This window comes from Onychomys torridus, chromosome 18 (assembly GCF_903995425.1).
Source record: "Onychomys torridus chromosome 18, mOncTor1.1, whole genome shotgun sequence".
In the NCBI taxonomy this organism is placed as follows: domain Eukaryota; kingdom Metazoa; phylum Chordata; class Mammalia; order Rodentia; family Cricetidae; genus Onychomys; species Onychomys torridus.
This window is the reverse complement of record NC_050460.1, coordinates 63921992-63939187: the sequence shown is the minus strand read 5'-3', so window position 1 is coordinate 63939187 and position 17196 is coordinate 63921992. Positions and strand designations below refer to the sequence as shown.

General features: G+C 52.1%; 1 protein-coding gene across 2 annotated transcripts in view; it reads left to right on the top strand.

Annotated features, from left to right (window-relative positions):
* Positions 1–1512: 1512 nt before the first annotated feature.
* Znf76 (zinc finger protein 76) overlaps positions 1513–17196 on the top strand; it is a 28713-nt gene continuing 13029 nt past the window's right edge. The window contains exons 1-3 of one of the 2 annotated variants that reach the window (XM_036167634.1): positions 1513–1865; positions 2201–2317; positions 13770–13925. In XM_036167634.1, coding sequence (XP_036023527.1) covers positions 13853–13925 — 73 coding nt within the window. In that variant the 5' untranslated portion in view covers positions 1513–1865; positions 2201–2317; positions 13770–13852. The remainder of the gene's footprint in view (positions 1866–2200; positions 2318–13769; positions 13926–17196) is intronic. The other variant, XM_036167633.1, reaches the window with a different exon arrangement.

The following is a 17196-nucleotide window of genomic DNA, read 5'->3' as shown; positions in this document are numbered from 1 at the left end:
GGTCCTGGCCTGCTGTGCTAGGATGGCAGGGCCAGCTCCTACTGGGGGTATACTAGGGTAAAGTCCAGTGCCACACTGAGACTTCAGGATTAACAGGCACATGCCAGGGATCCTCCCACTCAAGCTACTTGTTTTTTTTTAAACTGAAAGTTCATTCTCTTTTCATCTTCTCTCGGGTTTCTGAAAATAACCCTAAACCACAATTCCTTCCTGACTAGAGAGGAAATGATAAAAGAACTTTTAAAGTCTGGGTGCCAGCTGTGAAGTGGGGGACAAAGGGAGCACAAGTTCAAGGCCACCTTGTGATACATAGTTCAGGCAGCGGTGACGCACGCCTTTGATCCTAGTACTCGGAAAGCAGAGCCAGGCCAGCCTGGTCTACAGAGCGGGTTCTAGGACAGCCAGAGCTGTTATACAGAGAAACCCTGCCCCCAAAAGGGGGGGGGGGGCAGGCCCTTGGTTTTGCTCTTCACATTGCTAGCCTACCAAGAGGAGCGGTCAGTTTAGAAGCTGACGGAGGAATGAGTGAGCGCCCAAGGGCCTGAGGGAGACTGGCAGGGTGCTCTACCTCCGCGTCCATCCTCCACAATGCCATCTCTCAAGAAAGGCAGTGTCGAGGGAGCACCATTCCTCAACACGGGCTGTCAGAGAGGATCAGCCCTCTGGGAGGAAGGTCCAGCAGAGAGGAACGTCGGGGCCCTTCTTCCTCTGGAGAGAGGAGGGGCGTCCCTAAAGGCACACCAACGCTCATGCTCCCCAAGGCACTGTCCCCCAGAACACGGGACCAGGGCAGTCCTGCAGGGAGTACTGCAATCAGGTCCCTCAGAATGCTGTCCTCCAGGGCATCTTCCCACAAACTGCAGAGAGGACCGTCCCTCGGGGCGCCATCCCTGGGGGCGCCGTCCTCCGGGGCGCGGGGAGGACCGTCCGTCCATCAGGGATGACGGTCAGGGCGCCGTCCTCCGGGGCGCGGGGAGGACCGTCCGTCCATCAGGGATGACGGTCAGGGCGCCATCCCCCGGGGCGCGGGGAGGACCGTCCGTCCGTCAGGGATGACGGTCAGGGCGCCATCCCCCGGGGCGCGGGGAGGACCGTCCATCAGGGATGACGGCCAGGGCGCCGTCCTCCGGGGCGCGGGGAGGACCGTCCGTCCATCAGGGATGACGGCCAGGGCGCCGTCCCCCGGGGCGCGGGGAGGACTGTCCATCAGGGATGACGGCCAGGGCGCCGTCCTCGGGGCGCGGGGAGGACCGTCCGTCCATCAGGGATGACGGCCAGGGCGCCATCCCCCGGGGCGCGGGGAGGACCGTCCCTCCGAGCCCCGTCCCCTCCAGGCTCCTCGGCATCGCCCTCGGCGGTAACTCCCTGGAGATACCTGCAATTGGCTTCCCCGGGACCGACTCCGGCCGCGCAGCAGCCTCGGGCCGCAGCCCCGCCGCCGAGCCCTACCCATTGCTATGGCGACGGCGGCCCTCCACGCGGCGTCGTGACGTCATCACGCCCTCCCCGGGCGCCCCGGCGGCCCGCAGTGAGGGAAGCAGGGGCGGAGCTCCGAGAGGCTCGCCCGAGGAGACTTGGCGGCCCGGGCTCCGGGGCCCGGGAACCGGGATAAAGCAGGCCGGCCGCCGCGGCGGAGGGGGGCGGGCTGGAGCGTGGCCCCGCGCTGGTCATCCGGGTTCCGGGGCCCGGCGGAGGCCGCGCCGGGAGCGAGAGGGAAGTGCGGCCGCCCTGGAACCTGGATATCGCGCGAGGCAAGCCGCGCGCGGGCGGGCGGGCTATGGCGCAGGCGGGTTGCGGGGCCGGCGCTGGTGGCGGGGCCCGGTGCATGGCGGTCTGTCGGCGGAGTCGCCCTCGGGGGCTGTCAGGTTGGTGGCCGCGGGAAGAGTGGGTCCACCGTGCCCCGAGGCGGGAGGCCGGGCGGACGCGGGGCCCCGCGAAGGTCCGGAGCCCGTCGTGCCCACCCTCCTCGGGCCCCGGCCGGGCGGCTGGGCCTCCCTGGACGGTGGCCTGGCCCCACCCCCACCCAGGGTCCCTGCCCCTCTATTCCGCCCTGGACTCCTCCCCCAGGACTCCCAAACCCCACCCCGTGACCGCGCCCGCCTCCACCTCGCTGACCCCATACACACACGGCAGACCTTACTAGGTGACCGACCCCGGATCCATTGACTGCTAACCCCAGCCCTGCTTCTGGACCCACCAGCCTCAGCCCTGATACAGTGATCGCACAGCTCCAAGATCCCCACAGTCCCCAGTGACCCCTAAACTACCCTCTGCGGACACCCTTCAAAGCTCTCCTGGCTACTGCAAATCAGACCCCGTAAGTTCCCCGCCTGCCCATCCACGTTAGCTCTCGTGACCTTCGCCCTGTAACACCATGATCATCTTCACCCCACTGACACCCCTCTTTGACCACCCCCCCAGCCCCCAGTGTCAATCAGCACATAACTTAAGCCCACCCCCCCACCACCACCACCACTGTGGTGCTGAAGAGTATGTATGGAAATGAATTATCAATGGAGGCATCAGAGAATTCTGGATTGAGTGTGTGGTCCCAGGTTCAAGTTCAGATTCTATCATGTTGGGCTTTGGGAACCTGGGAAAGGTCCTGTCCTTATGCTGGACTTCAGCTTCTGATTGCGATATGATTGAGTTTGATGATCCCAAGTGTTTCTGCCAAGTAAAGTTCCACAATTCTTAGTCAAGACAAAAATAGAGAACTTTTTTTGTACTCTCTCCTAGAAGTGCCCCAGGGTCCACTTGCTTCATCGGATCATTTTTCTCCATTTCCATGACCCTACACTTAATTGTCCCCACTCATCCCCCTTGTTCGGGCTCTATCAGTTTGTGAAAGCAGTGTAGCAGTTGAAGCCTTTCTGACCCCTTTGTCACTATTCTGCCAAGGGAGGATGGTAAAATGCCCCCCCTCCCCGTAACACATGCAGAATGTTCAGCCCCATTGCTGGCCCACAGAAAACCTTTAAGGGATAGCAGTTGTTTTTAGTGAAGGTCTTAACTGGCCTGGGACTGGAGAGACAGTGAGCACATGGCCCATACCGTCACTACTGCCGCCATCTTGGAATCCCTGTCCCAATCTGATGGGGCTCCTCACTTCCTGGGATTCCTGTCCCAATCTGATGGGGGCTCCTCACCTCCTGGAATCCCTGTCCCAATCTGATGGGGGCTCCTCACCTCCTGGAATCCCTGTCCCAATCTGATAGGGCTCCTCACCTCCTGGGATCCCTGTCCCAATCTGATGGGGGCTCCTCACCTCCTGGAATCCCTGTCCCAATCTGATAGGGCTCCTCACCTCCTGGAATCCCTGTCCCAATCTGATGGGGCTCCTCACCTCCTGGAATCCCTGTCCCAATCTGATAGGGCTCCTCACCTCCTGGAATCCCTGTCCCAATCTGATGAGGGCTCCTCACCTCCTGGAATCCCTGTCCCAATCTGATGGGGGCTCCTCACCTCCTGGAATCCCTGTCCCAATCTGATAGGGCTCCTCACCTCCTGGAATCCCTGTCCCAATCTGATAGGGCGCCTCACCTCTCACTTTCGCTTTCCTAGCTCCTTAATAGTGATCACCCCTCCCCCAGCAACTACTGTAGGTCAAGCTTTATTTATACAAAACAACTCTCACAAGCTTGAGGTATTAGCTACATCCGTCACCACTACCTCCCCAACTTTTCCTGGGAGTTGCTTTAAATAAAGGAATCTGGAATTCATCCATTTGAGCCATCTCAGAAAACCCACTAACGCCAATGCTTCTTGTATCCTAACTTCCTGCTTTCCCAAATTCCCCTCGCTCTCTAGTAATTCTTAAACTCAACATCAGCACCTTTCATGACCCACAAGGTTTCTACTCCCCTTTGCCTCACAACTTAATGACTTTTCTCATCCTGTTCATGACTTTTGACCTCTTTTCCCCTGAGACCCTGCCCTGCCCCTTCGGTGGGAGGGACATATATACCTTTTTTAAATTCCTGTTTGAGGCACTTGTAATAAAAGACAGATTAGGGTTGAGATTTAGCTCAGTGGTAGAGCGCTTGCCTAGCAAGCGCAAGGCCCAGGGTTTGATCCTCAGCTCCACAAAAAAAAAAAAAAAAAAAGAGAGAGAGAGAAAGAAAAAAGACAGATTAACAAGTGAAAAACATGTAAGTTTATTTAGTATAACTTACTCAGTTAAGGAGGTGGGGACCTGCAGGTTAAACCCACATATTTTCATTCTAGACTTGGTAAAGATGGATAGTTCAAGAAAAATGTAAGGCCAAGAAAGGGCAGTAAATGGGAGCAGGGTAACATAACAAGCTCCAGATGTCCAGCCTCTTACCTGTGGCCTGCATCTTTAAAAAGAAGGATGCCTTTTTTCCCTGGGTATAGGGAGGGCATTTAGCCGGTGATGGTCTTTTGACTTGCTTCAGAGGAGAAGAGAGACCTTGGTTCTCATGTCCTCAAATCACTGTGCTTTGGGGTAGCATGTCCGGAACACAATTAACCTTAACACTAAGCAAGCACTGTACCATTGAGCTGTATTCTCAGCCCCTGTGGCTGCCCTTTGCTCAAGTTTGGGACCTTGGAGCTCCCAGCTCTCAGTGATTCCACTGACGTTATTACCCCCAGTCCATTCCTGGGGCAGATGCCTGAGGCATCTGTGTCCCTGTGCTATTGGAAGCCTGTTCAGTGTGCATCCTAGCTCCCCCCCTCGCTTCTGCTATCCTCAGCCGCATCCTGTTCCCTGGAACCTCTAACTAGTTCTTCTAGAGACCTTATATCATGCCCAGCTTCTGTGAAATGAGTCACTGCTGCCCAGCAGCCCCACTCTTCATGTACCTATGCACTTGCCCATTCCAAGATCCCACCTTTCTGCCCGCACCCCTGCTCAGATGCTGAATCTCATCCCCTCATATTCATCAAATGCCGTTCATACAGCGTCAGCCCCCTCCTCTCGTTTCTGTCAGTGAGCTTTGTCACCTCACAGATCTTGGTAACAAGTTGCTTACATTGTAACTCTCCCTCCCACACAGCTCCGCTGTGACACTGGCACTCTTGCTGGTTTGAGTTCTGGGGCCGCTGCCTGCTCTCGGTCCTGTAGGGCAGACATGCTCTCGGTCCTGTAGGGCAGACATCGTGTGGGTCTGGTTGGTCCTGAGAACTGCACTGTTCTCTGAGAATGTCTGATGGATTCAGATACTAAGCCCCGAGAGCCCCTGTCTTTTGCCCTTGGAAGTCCTGCAGCACTGATTGGCTGCGTCTCCTGAGCACACTCTCGTTCCCAGCCTCTTTATGCAGTTGCTTTGCTGGAGATCCTCAGAGGATAGACTGTTGTCGGCTCCCCCGGCACTGAATTAGTCCTATTGTTTTCCAAGCCCTGGCTCCCCTCCCACTGGAAGCCGGATGGTGAGTAGCAAATATGACATTAAAGAATCATGCCCCAAAGTCTATTCTGTGAGTCACCCGACTCCCAGTGTTGGTTGAGTAGCCGTAAGCAGCAGGTGAGACTGCAGGACTCTGTGGGTGGATTTCTGAGGCGCGTACACCCCACCTTGCTTTTCTCTTTCTAGGGTACAAGACATAATCTGCCTTATGTGTGTACCTTTCTCCTCCACCAGCCGTCCTGTGACTTCCTTGAGAACAGGGGCTGGATCCTTTTATTTTTTGGCGTCTTGATCTTCCCTCGTCTTTAGAAGGCAGGAAGTCAGTCTTTGCGTACTGCACTGAGTGAGCTCTGAAGGTCTTATCACCAGCAAACAAGTGAAACACATTCTATAGCCTCATCCTCCTTCCCCAAAGCCCTCTGAGCGTGCTGACAGGTCAGACAGTTTGGAACTTAGGTGCCTCATTGTTCTGGTGAGGGAATTGGTAATAGTGCTGGGGTTTTTGGTTTGTTGGCTTTTGGGTACGTAAGCCCAAAACAAGTTGGTTGGAAGACACTGGACTCCAGGCAGGATGGCTCAGCAGGTGAAGAGCCTGATGTCTCGAGTTTGATCTCTAGGACAAACAGTAGGAGATCCATAGGAGAGGACTGACTCCTCCAAGTTGTCCTCTAGCCCCCACACAAATGCCATGGCATGCTTGTGCTGTGAGTGCACCCACATGAAACAAATAAACACAGTTCTAAAGGTGTGTTAGAATCCAGCGGTAGCAGTCAGGAACTTCCTTGTACAGACTTGTTTTCAAGAAAATGGCTGGAGTGGAGGACAGGAAACCTGTCGCTGGCTAGTTGTTGGACATTGTTGGGCCTGTGAAAGTTTTACTATTCTACTTTTCTGTGTGTTGGAAATCTACGTCAGGAGGTGATGGTGGAGGAGGAATTAGTTGAATATGTACAAATTTAGCCCTGTTCCTCAGAAAAACACCTCCAAATCAAATGAGCCTCTATTACTGAATCGGGACTTCCCTAGACCAAGGAGAATATTTAGCTCTAACCTGTGTCTGACCTCTGTTTGTGAGCTATCAGAAGGCTACATTTAAAAATTAGCACTCTGCAGAAGTCTGTGCTGGTGGCCTGGGACCTGTACTATCCTAGCAACAAGAGCCTGGTGCCCTGGTGCATTGTGGTGCCCGGCTCACCAAGGCTTCTGGTGGTAAATAGCCGGACTGGGTCTGGGAACAGGTGAGGCAGGGAGAAGGTACCCTCCTCCAGGGTGAGAGAGCCCCAGGCTCAACCAGGATCTTTCCCTTCTGACCTACTTGGAGATCCTAAGGGATGGGTGTTCATGCATTCACTGATCATTCACCCACCTGTCCATCTGTCCATCCACCCATCCATTCTGTAAGTTAATTTGTCTGCTGTGTGCAAAGCACTCTTTTAGATGCTGCGGATAGAGGACTGAGTTTGCCCATTGGGGACCAGACAAGAGAGACAGATGATAAAGCAAACAGAACAATTGGAACCGTTAAGTAGAGAAGAGAGAGTGGCCTTGTTTAGGCCACTTTAGGCAGAGCGGCGAGGAACTTGTTGCTCAACAAAGACCTGATGGAAGTTAGAGATGGGCCTGGCATATATATATCTGAGGGAAATTTACTTTTGTGACAGTAGACAAGCTAGCACACAGGCCCTGAGGCAGAAATAAGCCTGGTATATTCCAAAACACGAGGAGTCAGCCAGGACTGCTGTGGTTCCAGAATGGCTGCATTCTGACGAGAAACAGAGCAGGAGCTGTTGGGGTGGGGAACGGATTGAGAGCAGATCTTGGGTCTCACAGGCCACCAGCCACTAGGCAGATAAGTGACATGATTTGACTTACGTTCTGAAAGCTTAACGCCAGCTGCTATGTTGAGAATAAGCTGTATTGGGGCAGAGTGGAAGGACAGGCACTGGGGTGCTCCTGCAGTGGGAACCGATGGGGTGCCCCCGCAGTGGGAACCGATGGGGTGCCCCCGCAGTGGGAACCGATGGGGTGCCCCCGCAGTGGGAACCGATGGGGTGCCCCCGCAGTGGGAACCGATGGGGTGCCCCCGCAGTGGGAACCGATGGGGTGCCCCCGCAGTGGGAACCGATGGGGTGCCCCCGCAGTGGGAACCGATGGGGTGCTCCTACAGTGGTCCAGAAAAGAAAAGTTGGTGGCTTGGATCCAAAGTAAAGGAGTTAGAGAGAAAGTGTTGAATTATGTACTTAACTTTCAAAGAGGGACCAACAGAGCGATGGATTGAATGTGGCAAGTAAAGATGTTGAGGACAACCCCCATTTATAGCCTGGGCAAGTAAAGGATGGAATTCCCACATGCTGGGGGAAAGAGTTTGGAAGTCAGATTGAGAAGGGGAGATTAGGAATTGACCCCACCCCACCCCAGGCTGGGCTCAAATTTATACAGCAGAGGATGACCTGAGCTTCCCTTCCCCTTCCCTGCTTCCCCAGACAGGGTCTGTGTGTAGCCCTGGCTGTCCTGGAACTCGCTTTGGAGACCAGGCTGGCCTCGAACTCAGAGATCCACCTGCTTCTGCCTCCTGTGTGCTGAGTGCACCACCGCACCTGGCTAGAATTCACCTTGCTTTTCCCCCCTGAAACAGGGTTTCTCTCTGTAGCCCTGGCTGCCCTGGAATGAACACTTTAGCTGTGAGAGATTTTTAAACAGCCTAGCAGAGCTGTTGATAAGCAGCTCAGTATGCAGATCCGTGGGACCTAGTAACTGTCCACTTTCCCAGCCCTAGGCAGCAGATGCACTGAGAAGGAAAAACTAGAGGTATAGGAGTCTGCCTGGGCCCTGCCACCATGTGGCTGGGTAACCCCACCTTCCTGGCTTCCAGGAGTCTGCCTGGGCCTGCCGCCATGTGGCTGGGTGACTACCTTCCTGGCTTCCCTTCTTTAAAGAACCACCTTAGGCTAGAAAGGACCTGTCATCTCAGCTCCCACTGTGGAGATTGATGAATTTCAGGCTCAGACTAAACAAGACAGCATGTCTGTCTTGTGGGAGCACGTTGGAGGCCGCTGAGCTCTGCCTGGGCAGTGCACTGACAATAAATTTGCGCCTTTCTTGGTTCATAAAACAATAACCGGGGAGCGCCTGTCATGTGTGAAGTGCTAATGCCACATAAGAGCATGATTTGGTGACTGTGAGTCTGCCCTCTGGAGCACTGCAGATGGGCCACCAGTCAGCCTCACTGCTAACAGGCATGGAGACCTCCAGCACCCACACAGAAAGCTGGGTATGGTCGTGCGTATCCTTAGCTCCAGCACTGGGCAGGTGGAGACAGAAAGATCCGAAGAGCTCTAGCCAACCAGCGAGTTTCCGGTTCCTGAGAACCTGTCTCCAAAAGTAAGGTACAGAGTGATTGAGGAAGTCACCCGATGTCAGCCTCTAGCACACATTCACACACACGTTTTTTAAGACTTAAAATATTCCATTGTAGGGGTGTCCCACAGTTTGCCTGTTGAGGACATCTTGGTTTCCATGAGTTTAGGCAGCTTTGGATGGACAGGCCTGTGGATGTGTTCTCGGTTCACTTGGGTAAATAACAAGGAGCGTGATCACTGGAGGCTGCCAAACTGTCTTCCAAAGTGGCTGTCCCCTCTTGCATTCCCAGCAGCAGAGGATGAGAGTTCATGTCAGTCCACATCCTTGGCCTGCATGTGATGCCGCCTGTGTTCCAGGGTTCACCCTTCTAGTAGTCTCTACTTAGTGCTAGCTGGTTTTCAGTTTTATGGCTTCTCTGTTGAGACGTCTCCTTAACTCTTTTGCCTTCTTTATTGTTTTGTTGAGACAAGGCTCACTCTGTAGACCAGGTTGGCTCTGAACTCCTGTATGAGCCTTGTAAGTTAACAGCGTAAACTACCATACCAATCTTGTGTCTGTGTTTTTAATATATTTCATAGATCTTTTATTAAAATATTTCCCAACTATTGGTTTTCCTAACAAGCTGTTATCCATTGTCTTTTTTTTCCTTCTGAAGGTCAGAACTACTTTCCCTTTGTTGTTGTTGTTGATGTTTGTTTTTTGAGACAGGGTTTCTCTTTGTAGCCCTGGCTGTCCTGGATCTTGCTCTGTAGCCCAGGCTGGCCTCTAACTCACAAGAGATCCACCTGCCTCTGCCTCCCAAGTGCTGGGATTAAAGGCGTGCACCACCACCCGACCTTTCTCTACCTTATTAAGATTTTGCACATTGTTCCACTTTGACGTCTTGATAAAGTGGTGTGTTAAGGGAGTGCCCCTGTCCCTCCTGATTCGGATAGGATATGTCATTTTTCACATAAATGGCCCTTGTCAAGCCAATGGTGACCACAGCTGAATGCCTTGATCATTGCTCTGCTAATATTTTTTGGGGTTTTTTTTTCTTCTTTTTTTTAGGCAGGGTCTTGCTACATATCCCTTGGTAGACATTTCCACTCAGAGTTGGCATAATTTCCAAAGTGCCTTGATTCTAGATGTTCCTGAACTAAAAGTGAGGCTGAAGTCCACCATGATCATCATGCTGGTGCTCAGAAGTTGAGGTCTTAAAACTCTGCTTAAATGTGTAGCTGAGACTTCACTGTAGTTGAAATGAGTTCTGTTCTGTAAGAATGGGGGCCTGCATTCCCTGCCCTTTGGAACTGGAAATGATCCCCTCTGCCTAGTCAGTTTGTTTACTGTGACTAGCTCACATCTCCAGTTGCAATAGCTACATAACCATGCAAACGTGAGCTGAGCTTTTAAAGCCCGTGTACTTTCTGACAGAGGTGTGTGCATAATGCTTTACATGTCAACTGAGCGATGCAATTTTCTGTTACTAATTTACTGTTTTCTCTTTATTATTTAGAAAGCCACAGAATTAGGCCCGGGTCTTAATGTGAACTGAAGTCCTTTTCTATAGTAACAAATGCAGAATCATTTTGTTAGCACAGCTCTCCCGAATCTGTTTCCTATCTGTTTGCCCTTTGTCCCTCCTGGACTAACGTTTGTCATCTGTGAGGAGTTTGGACGTGGGCCAGATCAGATGCGGACCTGTGCATCGAGAGCAGCGCAAATGCATGTGTGCTCTCTAGTCTCCTGTCTCGCATGCCTTCTCTATCGACTGTGATTTTCTGTATACAGCTGACAGGTTCAATTCGTTTTCAGAAGTGGAGCACAGGATGTAGCTCTTGTCCCACACCCCTTCCCAGCTCAGATCATGGCAGAGCTGCTGAACTGCACACCTTCTCCGTCCATCTAGAATCTGAAATGCCCAGTGCAGGCAGGACTGTCCAGACAGCCTCTGTGGTCACTTGGGAGTTTAGTGTTCGCTGCATAAGGGGATTCAGAATAAGCCATCATTTAAAGAAGGGAAAAGGAGGCTGTAGCTTACAGGGTAAAGGCAGATAGATGGCTACAGTCAACATCCCTTAGACTTGATGTGCCAAGACTCTGCACAGCCCTGCAACCCTGCTATTCAGAAGGCAGAAGGATCACAAGTTCAGGACCATCCTGGACGACATAGTTAGATCATGTCTCAAGCAAAAGGAAACAGGAGAAGGGAGAGATGAGGACTCTGGCAGCCCTGAGGCCTCGTTCTCCTCTGGGAAGTCACATGCTTTAGGAGGGCACTCAGACACTGGGAGTTAGGGAGTTAGGGAAGAGCAGCCGCTGCTTCAAAGGTGTGTGCTGGGAGGCATAAGGAGGAAGGGAGGAGGCCAAGCTCTTCAGCCTGGATTGGAGGCCAGGCAAAGCAGCGCTGTTTGGTTGGTTGGGCTAGCAGGCAGCTAGTGGTAGAGCACATAAGACCCAGTACAGGAAAGTGGGGGAGGGAGGGGGGTGGAGAAAAGGAAGATAGATTTGCTTTTCTTACGGTCTGAGGTCGTTTTGGGAAATGTGCTCCCAGCTCTTCCTTGCTCCCCCGTGGCAGACCTAGAAGGCCGGGGTGAGGCTGTGCCTCCATCAGTAGGACATGCCAGTAGGACATGCGGAGGCCCATTACGAGACTGGCCAGCCCAGCTTTGAGAGCGGCTGGTAGCTTTGGGACCTTGGGCAGATCACTTGATCTAGCTTCAGTAGCGTCATCTGCAAGGGATTGTGTGCCCTCCTCATAAAAGAGTCAGTGCAGACAGGATGTTGAGCTGTGCCGGGCACAGTTGGGGATATATACATCACCAATACTGTTAGCCTGAGCAGTGGGAAGGAGCAGAGGGCCGTCTGGGCCAATGGGTACAGAGGCAGACAGGGAGCTAATCAAGACCAGAAACCAGTTCTGCAGACACCCACCCACTTCCTTCATGAGGGAGTGAACTAAGACCTTATCTTACTCTGTACCTCAGAGCCTCCATTCTGGAGTGCCTGCCATGTGCTAGCGCTGTGCTGAGGGACAGCGCTAATGTTCTCATTTAGCCCTGACAGTGATCTAGGGACAGTGCCACTGCTGTCCGTACCTGGTGTCCGCCTTCGTCTCTCACCCCTGTGGTTACAGTCAAATGGGCTACAGATCTCTCCCTAACAGGGCGGGAGAGGAGGTTGTGGAATAGCGAAGACGAGCCAGGACCAGAGACCTGAGCACGGGTGGGCGGCTTCTAGAGAGTTGGCTCAGGTGTCAGTTCCCAGAGGCTGTTGCCTTTGATCTCTCTGTGGCAGCCTTAGACAACCTCTTCAAAAATGTATATGCCCAAGTTGCACAAGAGTATTTTTTTTTAGTGACCTCAGCATTTTAAACCTCCAGGCACACCTCTGCACTTTAACAGAACAGTGTGAGCTCTCATTCCAGATCAGATGGCGTGGGTTCAAATCCTCCCCTCACACTTAGCTGTGCAACCTTGAGCAAGTTGTTTGATGTCTTAGGACTAGACTGTGAAATAGAGACAAATAGGGCCAGCGAGATGGCCCCGCATATAAAGAAGGCACTGGCCACCAGCCTGAGTTCAGTCCCCAGAACCCACGTGGTAAAGAAGAGCACCACCTCCCTCAAGTGGTCCTCTGAGCTCTACATGCGCACACGCAGAGGGAATAAAATGTGTTTAAACTAGGGAACAGAATGGTACCAGACTGTAGAGATGTGGACGTGCGGTGCCCTTGCTGTCCCATTTTAGCCCCCAGCAGTGTGTGCTTCTGGCAGGTGCTGGTGCTGTTCCCTGGAGAACAGAGCACCCGGTAAATGTCTGTGGACTCAGTGACTGAGTTGTTCTAGTGAAGATGCTAAGCTTGGGGTGGAACGTCACAGCCAGCGTGTCACAGATGGGCTTTAGTTACGCCAAGATACTGATCTGCTCAACCCTTGAAGCTGCCAAAGCCCCAGCTTGTCACTTCCGGCTTCAAGTGACACGTGGTGTGACATACAAACATTCTCTGGGTACACCACTGTGAAACAGTCATCGGGGAGAATGTGAGGATAAAACAGGCAGTCTGGGGGAGTCTTAATAAGGACCATCAAGATGGCTGCGTGGGAAAAGTCACTTGCAACCAATATGACCTGAGTTTGATACCTGGAATCCACATGGTGGAAGGTGGGAACCAACTCCTGAAAGCTGTCAATAGATCCCTCTTTATAAGAGAGAGAGAGAGAATTTTACCTAGACCACAGCAGAGGCTGGGGGCTCCTGGCAGGTAACTGCATGGGGGTCTGTAGTGGACCATGCTCCATGCTGCTGGGACATAGTAAGTCACTCCTGTGTGCAGCCTATAGCTTGAGAGGCTGGAGCAGCCACCCTGAGCCAGAAGAGCCCTGGGTGGAACACAGGGGACCAATACAGTAAGTGGTGAAGGAGGTGAGCCCAGGGCTGTGCACGCCAGAAAGAGGAGGGTCCCGGCTTCTCAGGAAGCCATTGGGCCTTAATCCGGGAAGCCGCAGACAGGGGTTTGTGCTTTTGGTTCCCTCAAATGTCATCCTCACAGGCCGTTGGAAACAAATCAGAAGCGGGAGGGTCTTTATCTGAGGGCACAGGTAGGAGGTTCTGAGAGAAGGGATAGTGGCCCGAGAGAGGTAGCTCGGCTTAGAGGAGAGTCCTCAGGGACTGGGTGGGTGGAGGTGCCATCTGTGAAGTGGGGACATTGTGAATTCTGTTAGGGACTTCCTTATTCCTCAAGGACGGTCGACAGTGCCAGAGGATGGATGTGTCTGAGTGCAGAAAAGATGCTGGCTAAGCACAGGGAGGCAGGCAGGGAGGCTGTGGGCAGGCAGCTTCAAAGGCTCTGGACCAGTGGGCTCTGACTTCACAAGCAGCTTGACTGGCATGCGTCTGTGCTCACCATCTAGAGCGTCATGCCTATATTTTGTATGCCCTCCATAGGAACCAACTTAGTTACCTGAAATGTGCCTGTGTTCTTGGCTGGCTTTGTTAAGTGCGGCTTAAGGAGGAAGCTGTGAAAGTTTTTACATGGCATTGTCCATTTTCTCAGATTGGTGACCCAGAAGGAAATCTCTGACCTCAGTGGTGGCCAGAAGCCAACTTCATGTCTGAAGGCACAAGCGGCCGTTTGTCATGGAAAGCTTGGGGCTGCAGACGGTGACCCTCAGTGACGGGACGACAGCCTATGTCCAGCAAGCTGTCAAAGGTGAGTGTGGCCAGGGACGTCGGAATCCTGTGCCTCAGCCACCTCCAGGAGCCTCACTGCCCTGCCCTCCTGCCCTCCTGCCCTGCCTGCCCTCCTGCCTTGCCTGCTTGCCCCCACCCAGTACAGCGTGTATGTGAGGGTCCTGTGTGTACTTGATGAAAGAGAACTCCTTAGGATAAATACCTGTGGGACCGATGAGCACGTACTAGCTAGGCCTCCTGCTTTCAGACACAACTGTCCAGTCTATGGGTGCTTCCTAGAAAAAGGCAGTTCACCATCTTGATTCAAGAAAGTGTAAGCCTTGGTCTGTCTTCCTGAGACTCCACCATGTACAAGATATTCTAGGCTCAGAAGGGGCACCCAAGCATGTGGTTTGTGCCTTAATGTCCGACACCAGTGGGTGCCAGAAATAAAAATGTCGGGGTTCACAAAGAGATTTGATTTGCAGATAAGTAACAGATTCTTCGGTAGTATAAGTATATCCTCAGATTTCATAGGTCATGTGTTTGTAATCATAGGATTAAATACTAAAAAAATTCTCCATAGTACTTAAGAACAGACCAGGGAGCTGGAGGGATGCTCAGTCAGAGAGGACCTGATTTGGGTTCCCAGCTCCTGTGTTGGCAGTTGTGTGGCCCACAACTGCCAGTATCTCCAGCTCCAGGGGATCCACACCCTCTTCTGGTCTCTGAAGTTACCCATATACACATAGCACCCCACCCCCATGCACATATATACCTAAATAAAAATAAAAGTAACCAAAAATATTAAAAATTTTAAAAAAAACCCAAAACAAAACAAAACAAAAAAACAAACAAAAACCCTGACAGTGGTGGCACACGCCTTTAATCCCAGCACTCGGGAGGCAGAGGCAGGTGGATCTCTGTGAGTTCGAGGCCAGCCTGGGCTACAGAGCAAATTCTAAGACAGGCTCCAAAGCTACACAGAGAAACCCTGTTGGGGTGTGTGTGTGTGTGTGGACATATTAAATTTTAAGAAGCTTTAAGAACAGATGAGGTATCCCTTATGCAAATGTTTGGGACCAGACGTGTCAGTTTTGGAGACCTGGGTTTGGATGTTTGCATAAACTGAGCTTGCACATTCTGATTTAAGGCTCATTAGGATTTCAGGCATCACAGAGTTTAGATTTTCAGATGAGGGTACTCCCAATGAAAGTCTGTTGTTTGTTTGAAGTTCAGACTCAGCAGATGTGCCCCATCTGGCACCCTACCTCCTCTCTCAAGGAAGTTCTTCAGATCAAGGAGAGCCTAGAGCCCAGAGAGAGCTGTTGGGCATGGGGCCTTTGGGTAGGGTGCCCCTCCTTTCTTCCACATTCTCAACCATGCCCTGTAACGCGAATTCCTAAATGGTCTTGTAATAAAAACCCGGGGCTAGATATTGGGGTAAATGCTAAAAGATCAGAGAAACAAAAGGACAAGCCCCAGCCACCTCGCCAGCTCCATAAATCCTCTGAATGTCTCTTGAGTCCTCACCTGAAAGGCTCCAGCCAGCAGAGCCTGTAGCTGAAAGGGGCACCTTGACCAAAAAGGCTCTAGTTCCTGTCTCCTCACGCCTTATATACCTTTCTCTGCCTTGCCATTAAAGGCGTGTGTGCTTCCCAGTACTGGGATTAAAGGTGTGCACCACCCCTGCCTGCCTCTGTTGTTCTCATAGACTGAGTCAATCTCATGTAGTCATGGGTGGCTTTGAACTCAGAGATCCAGACGGATCTCTGCCTCCCGAGTGCTAGGGTTAAAGGTGTGTGCCACCCCTGCCTGGCCTCTATGTTTTATCTAGTGACTTGTTCGGTCCTCTGATCTTCAGGTCGACTTTGTTCAGGTACACAGTATGTCACCACAGTGCCCCATGCTCTCTTGCCTTCCTTAGGCAGGAGCACTGCCCTCTACCTTTTCTAGACTCTGTGAGCGTTGCTATCCTCATGACTGTGTTACGGCCTTCCGTGTCAGTGGCTAAGAACATCTCCGTGCCAATGGCTAAGAACATTTCCGTGCCTAGGTTTACAGATGCCTTGTTTATTTTTTTTTTCATTTAGAATAGTTTCCTTTTTTATTTGTTTGTTTATTGTTTTGGTTTTTCGAGACAGGGTTTCTCCGTGTAGTCCTGCCTGTCCTGGAACTCACTCTGTAGCCCAGAGATCCATCTGCCTCTGCCCACTGAGCTCTGGGATTAAAGGTGTGTGCCACCACATCCAGCCTAAAATTTTGTTTCTTGATAATGATGTAAGATGCCCCTAGATGCCATCACTAAGCTCTTGAGCAGGTGGCCAGGCTTCTGGAAGGCCTGTTACCACCTGTCTGTTGTTTGTGTTCTTTCTGGGGTTGTTCTCTTGGGAAGGGGTTTTCTCTACACTTCTAAAGTCCCCAGTGCTCCCACCTTCCTTTGGAGGTCCTGTCCCTCTGGTGAAGGCTGTGGGAGGAGAATTTAGGTGGGGCTGTGTTTCTCCTTCGACCGCCCCAGAGAATTGGTAGTTGAAGGGATCAAGCAGTTGTCAGCCAGGCACACCCTCTGAGTGCTGCACTCAGGAAACTGAGACAGGCCTGAGCTACAGAGCCCGCGAGACCCTGTCTGAACAGAGCAGCAGAGACCAGAGCTCCCTGGCCCAAGAGGCCACTCCTCCTGCCTGTTCCTTCTTCAGTCAGGGCTTTGCCTGCTCCACTGTCTGTGTCTTTCTCCACCGTTCTTCTTGGATCGGATCCCTGCCTCCTCCATTGCGCTGCAGAGTGTGCGTATGTGTGTGCACTTACACACTCCCATGCACACACACAATAAATGTAATTTAAAAACAATTCCTCCATCAAAATAATTAGACTTTTTTGTTGTTGTTGTTTGTTTTGTTTTGTTTTCTGAGACAGGGTTTCTCTGTGTAGCTTTGCAACTTTCCTGGAACTCGCTTTGTAGACCAGACTGGCCTTGAACTCACAGAGATCCACCTGCCTCTGCCTCCCGAGTGCTGGGATTAAAGGCGTGCGCCACCACTGCCTGGCTAGTCTTTTACTTTTCAATTCAGCCTTACTCAAAATCTTAGGACATGAACTATATTCTTTGCCAGAATGTGTCATGAATGGCCCTCTAGTCCATTTCCCAGGAACTCTAGTTCCTATGCCCCTCTGAAAGGGGAGCCTGGTCTCAACTGACCACTTCCTCTTGGCATCCTGGGCTTCTGAACTCCCACAGGAACTGCTCATTAAGTTTTGCTTACAGCAGCCTAAGCTTTTTCCAGCTTGCCTCTCCAAACGTTTCCAAAGTCCTC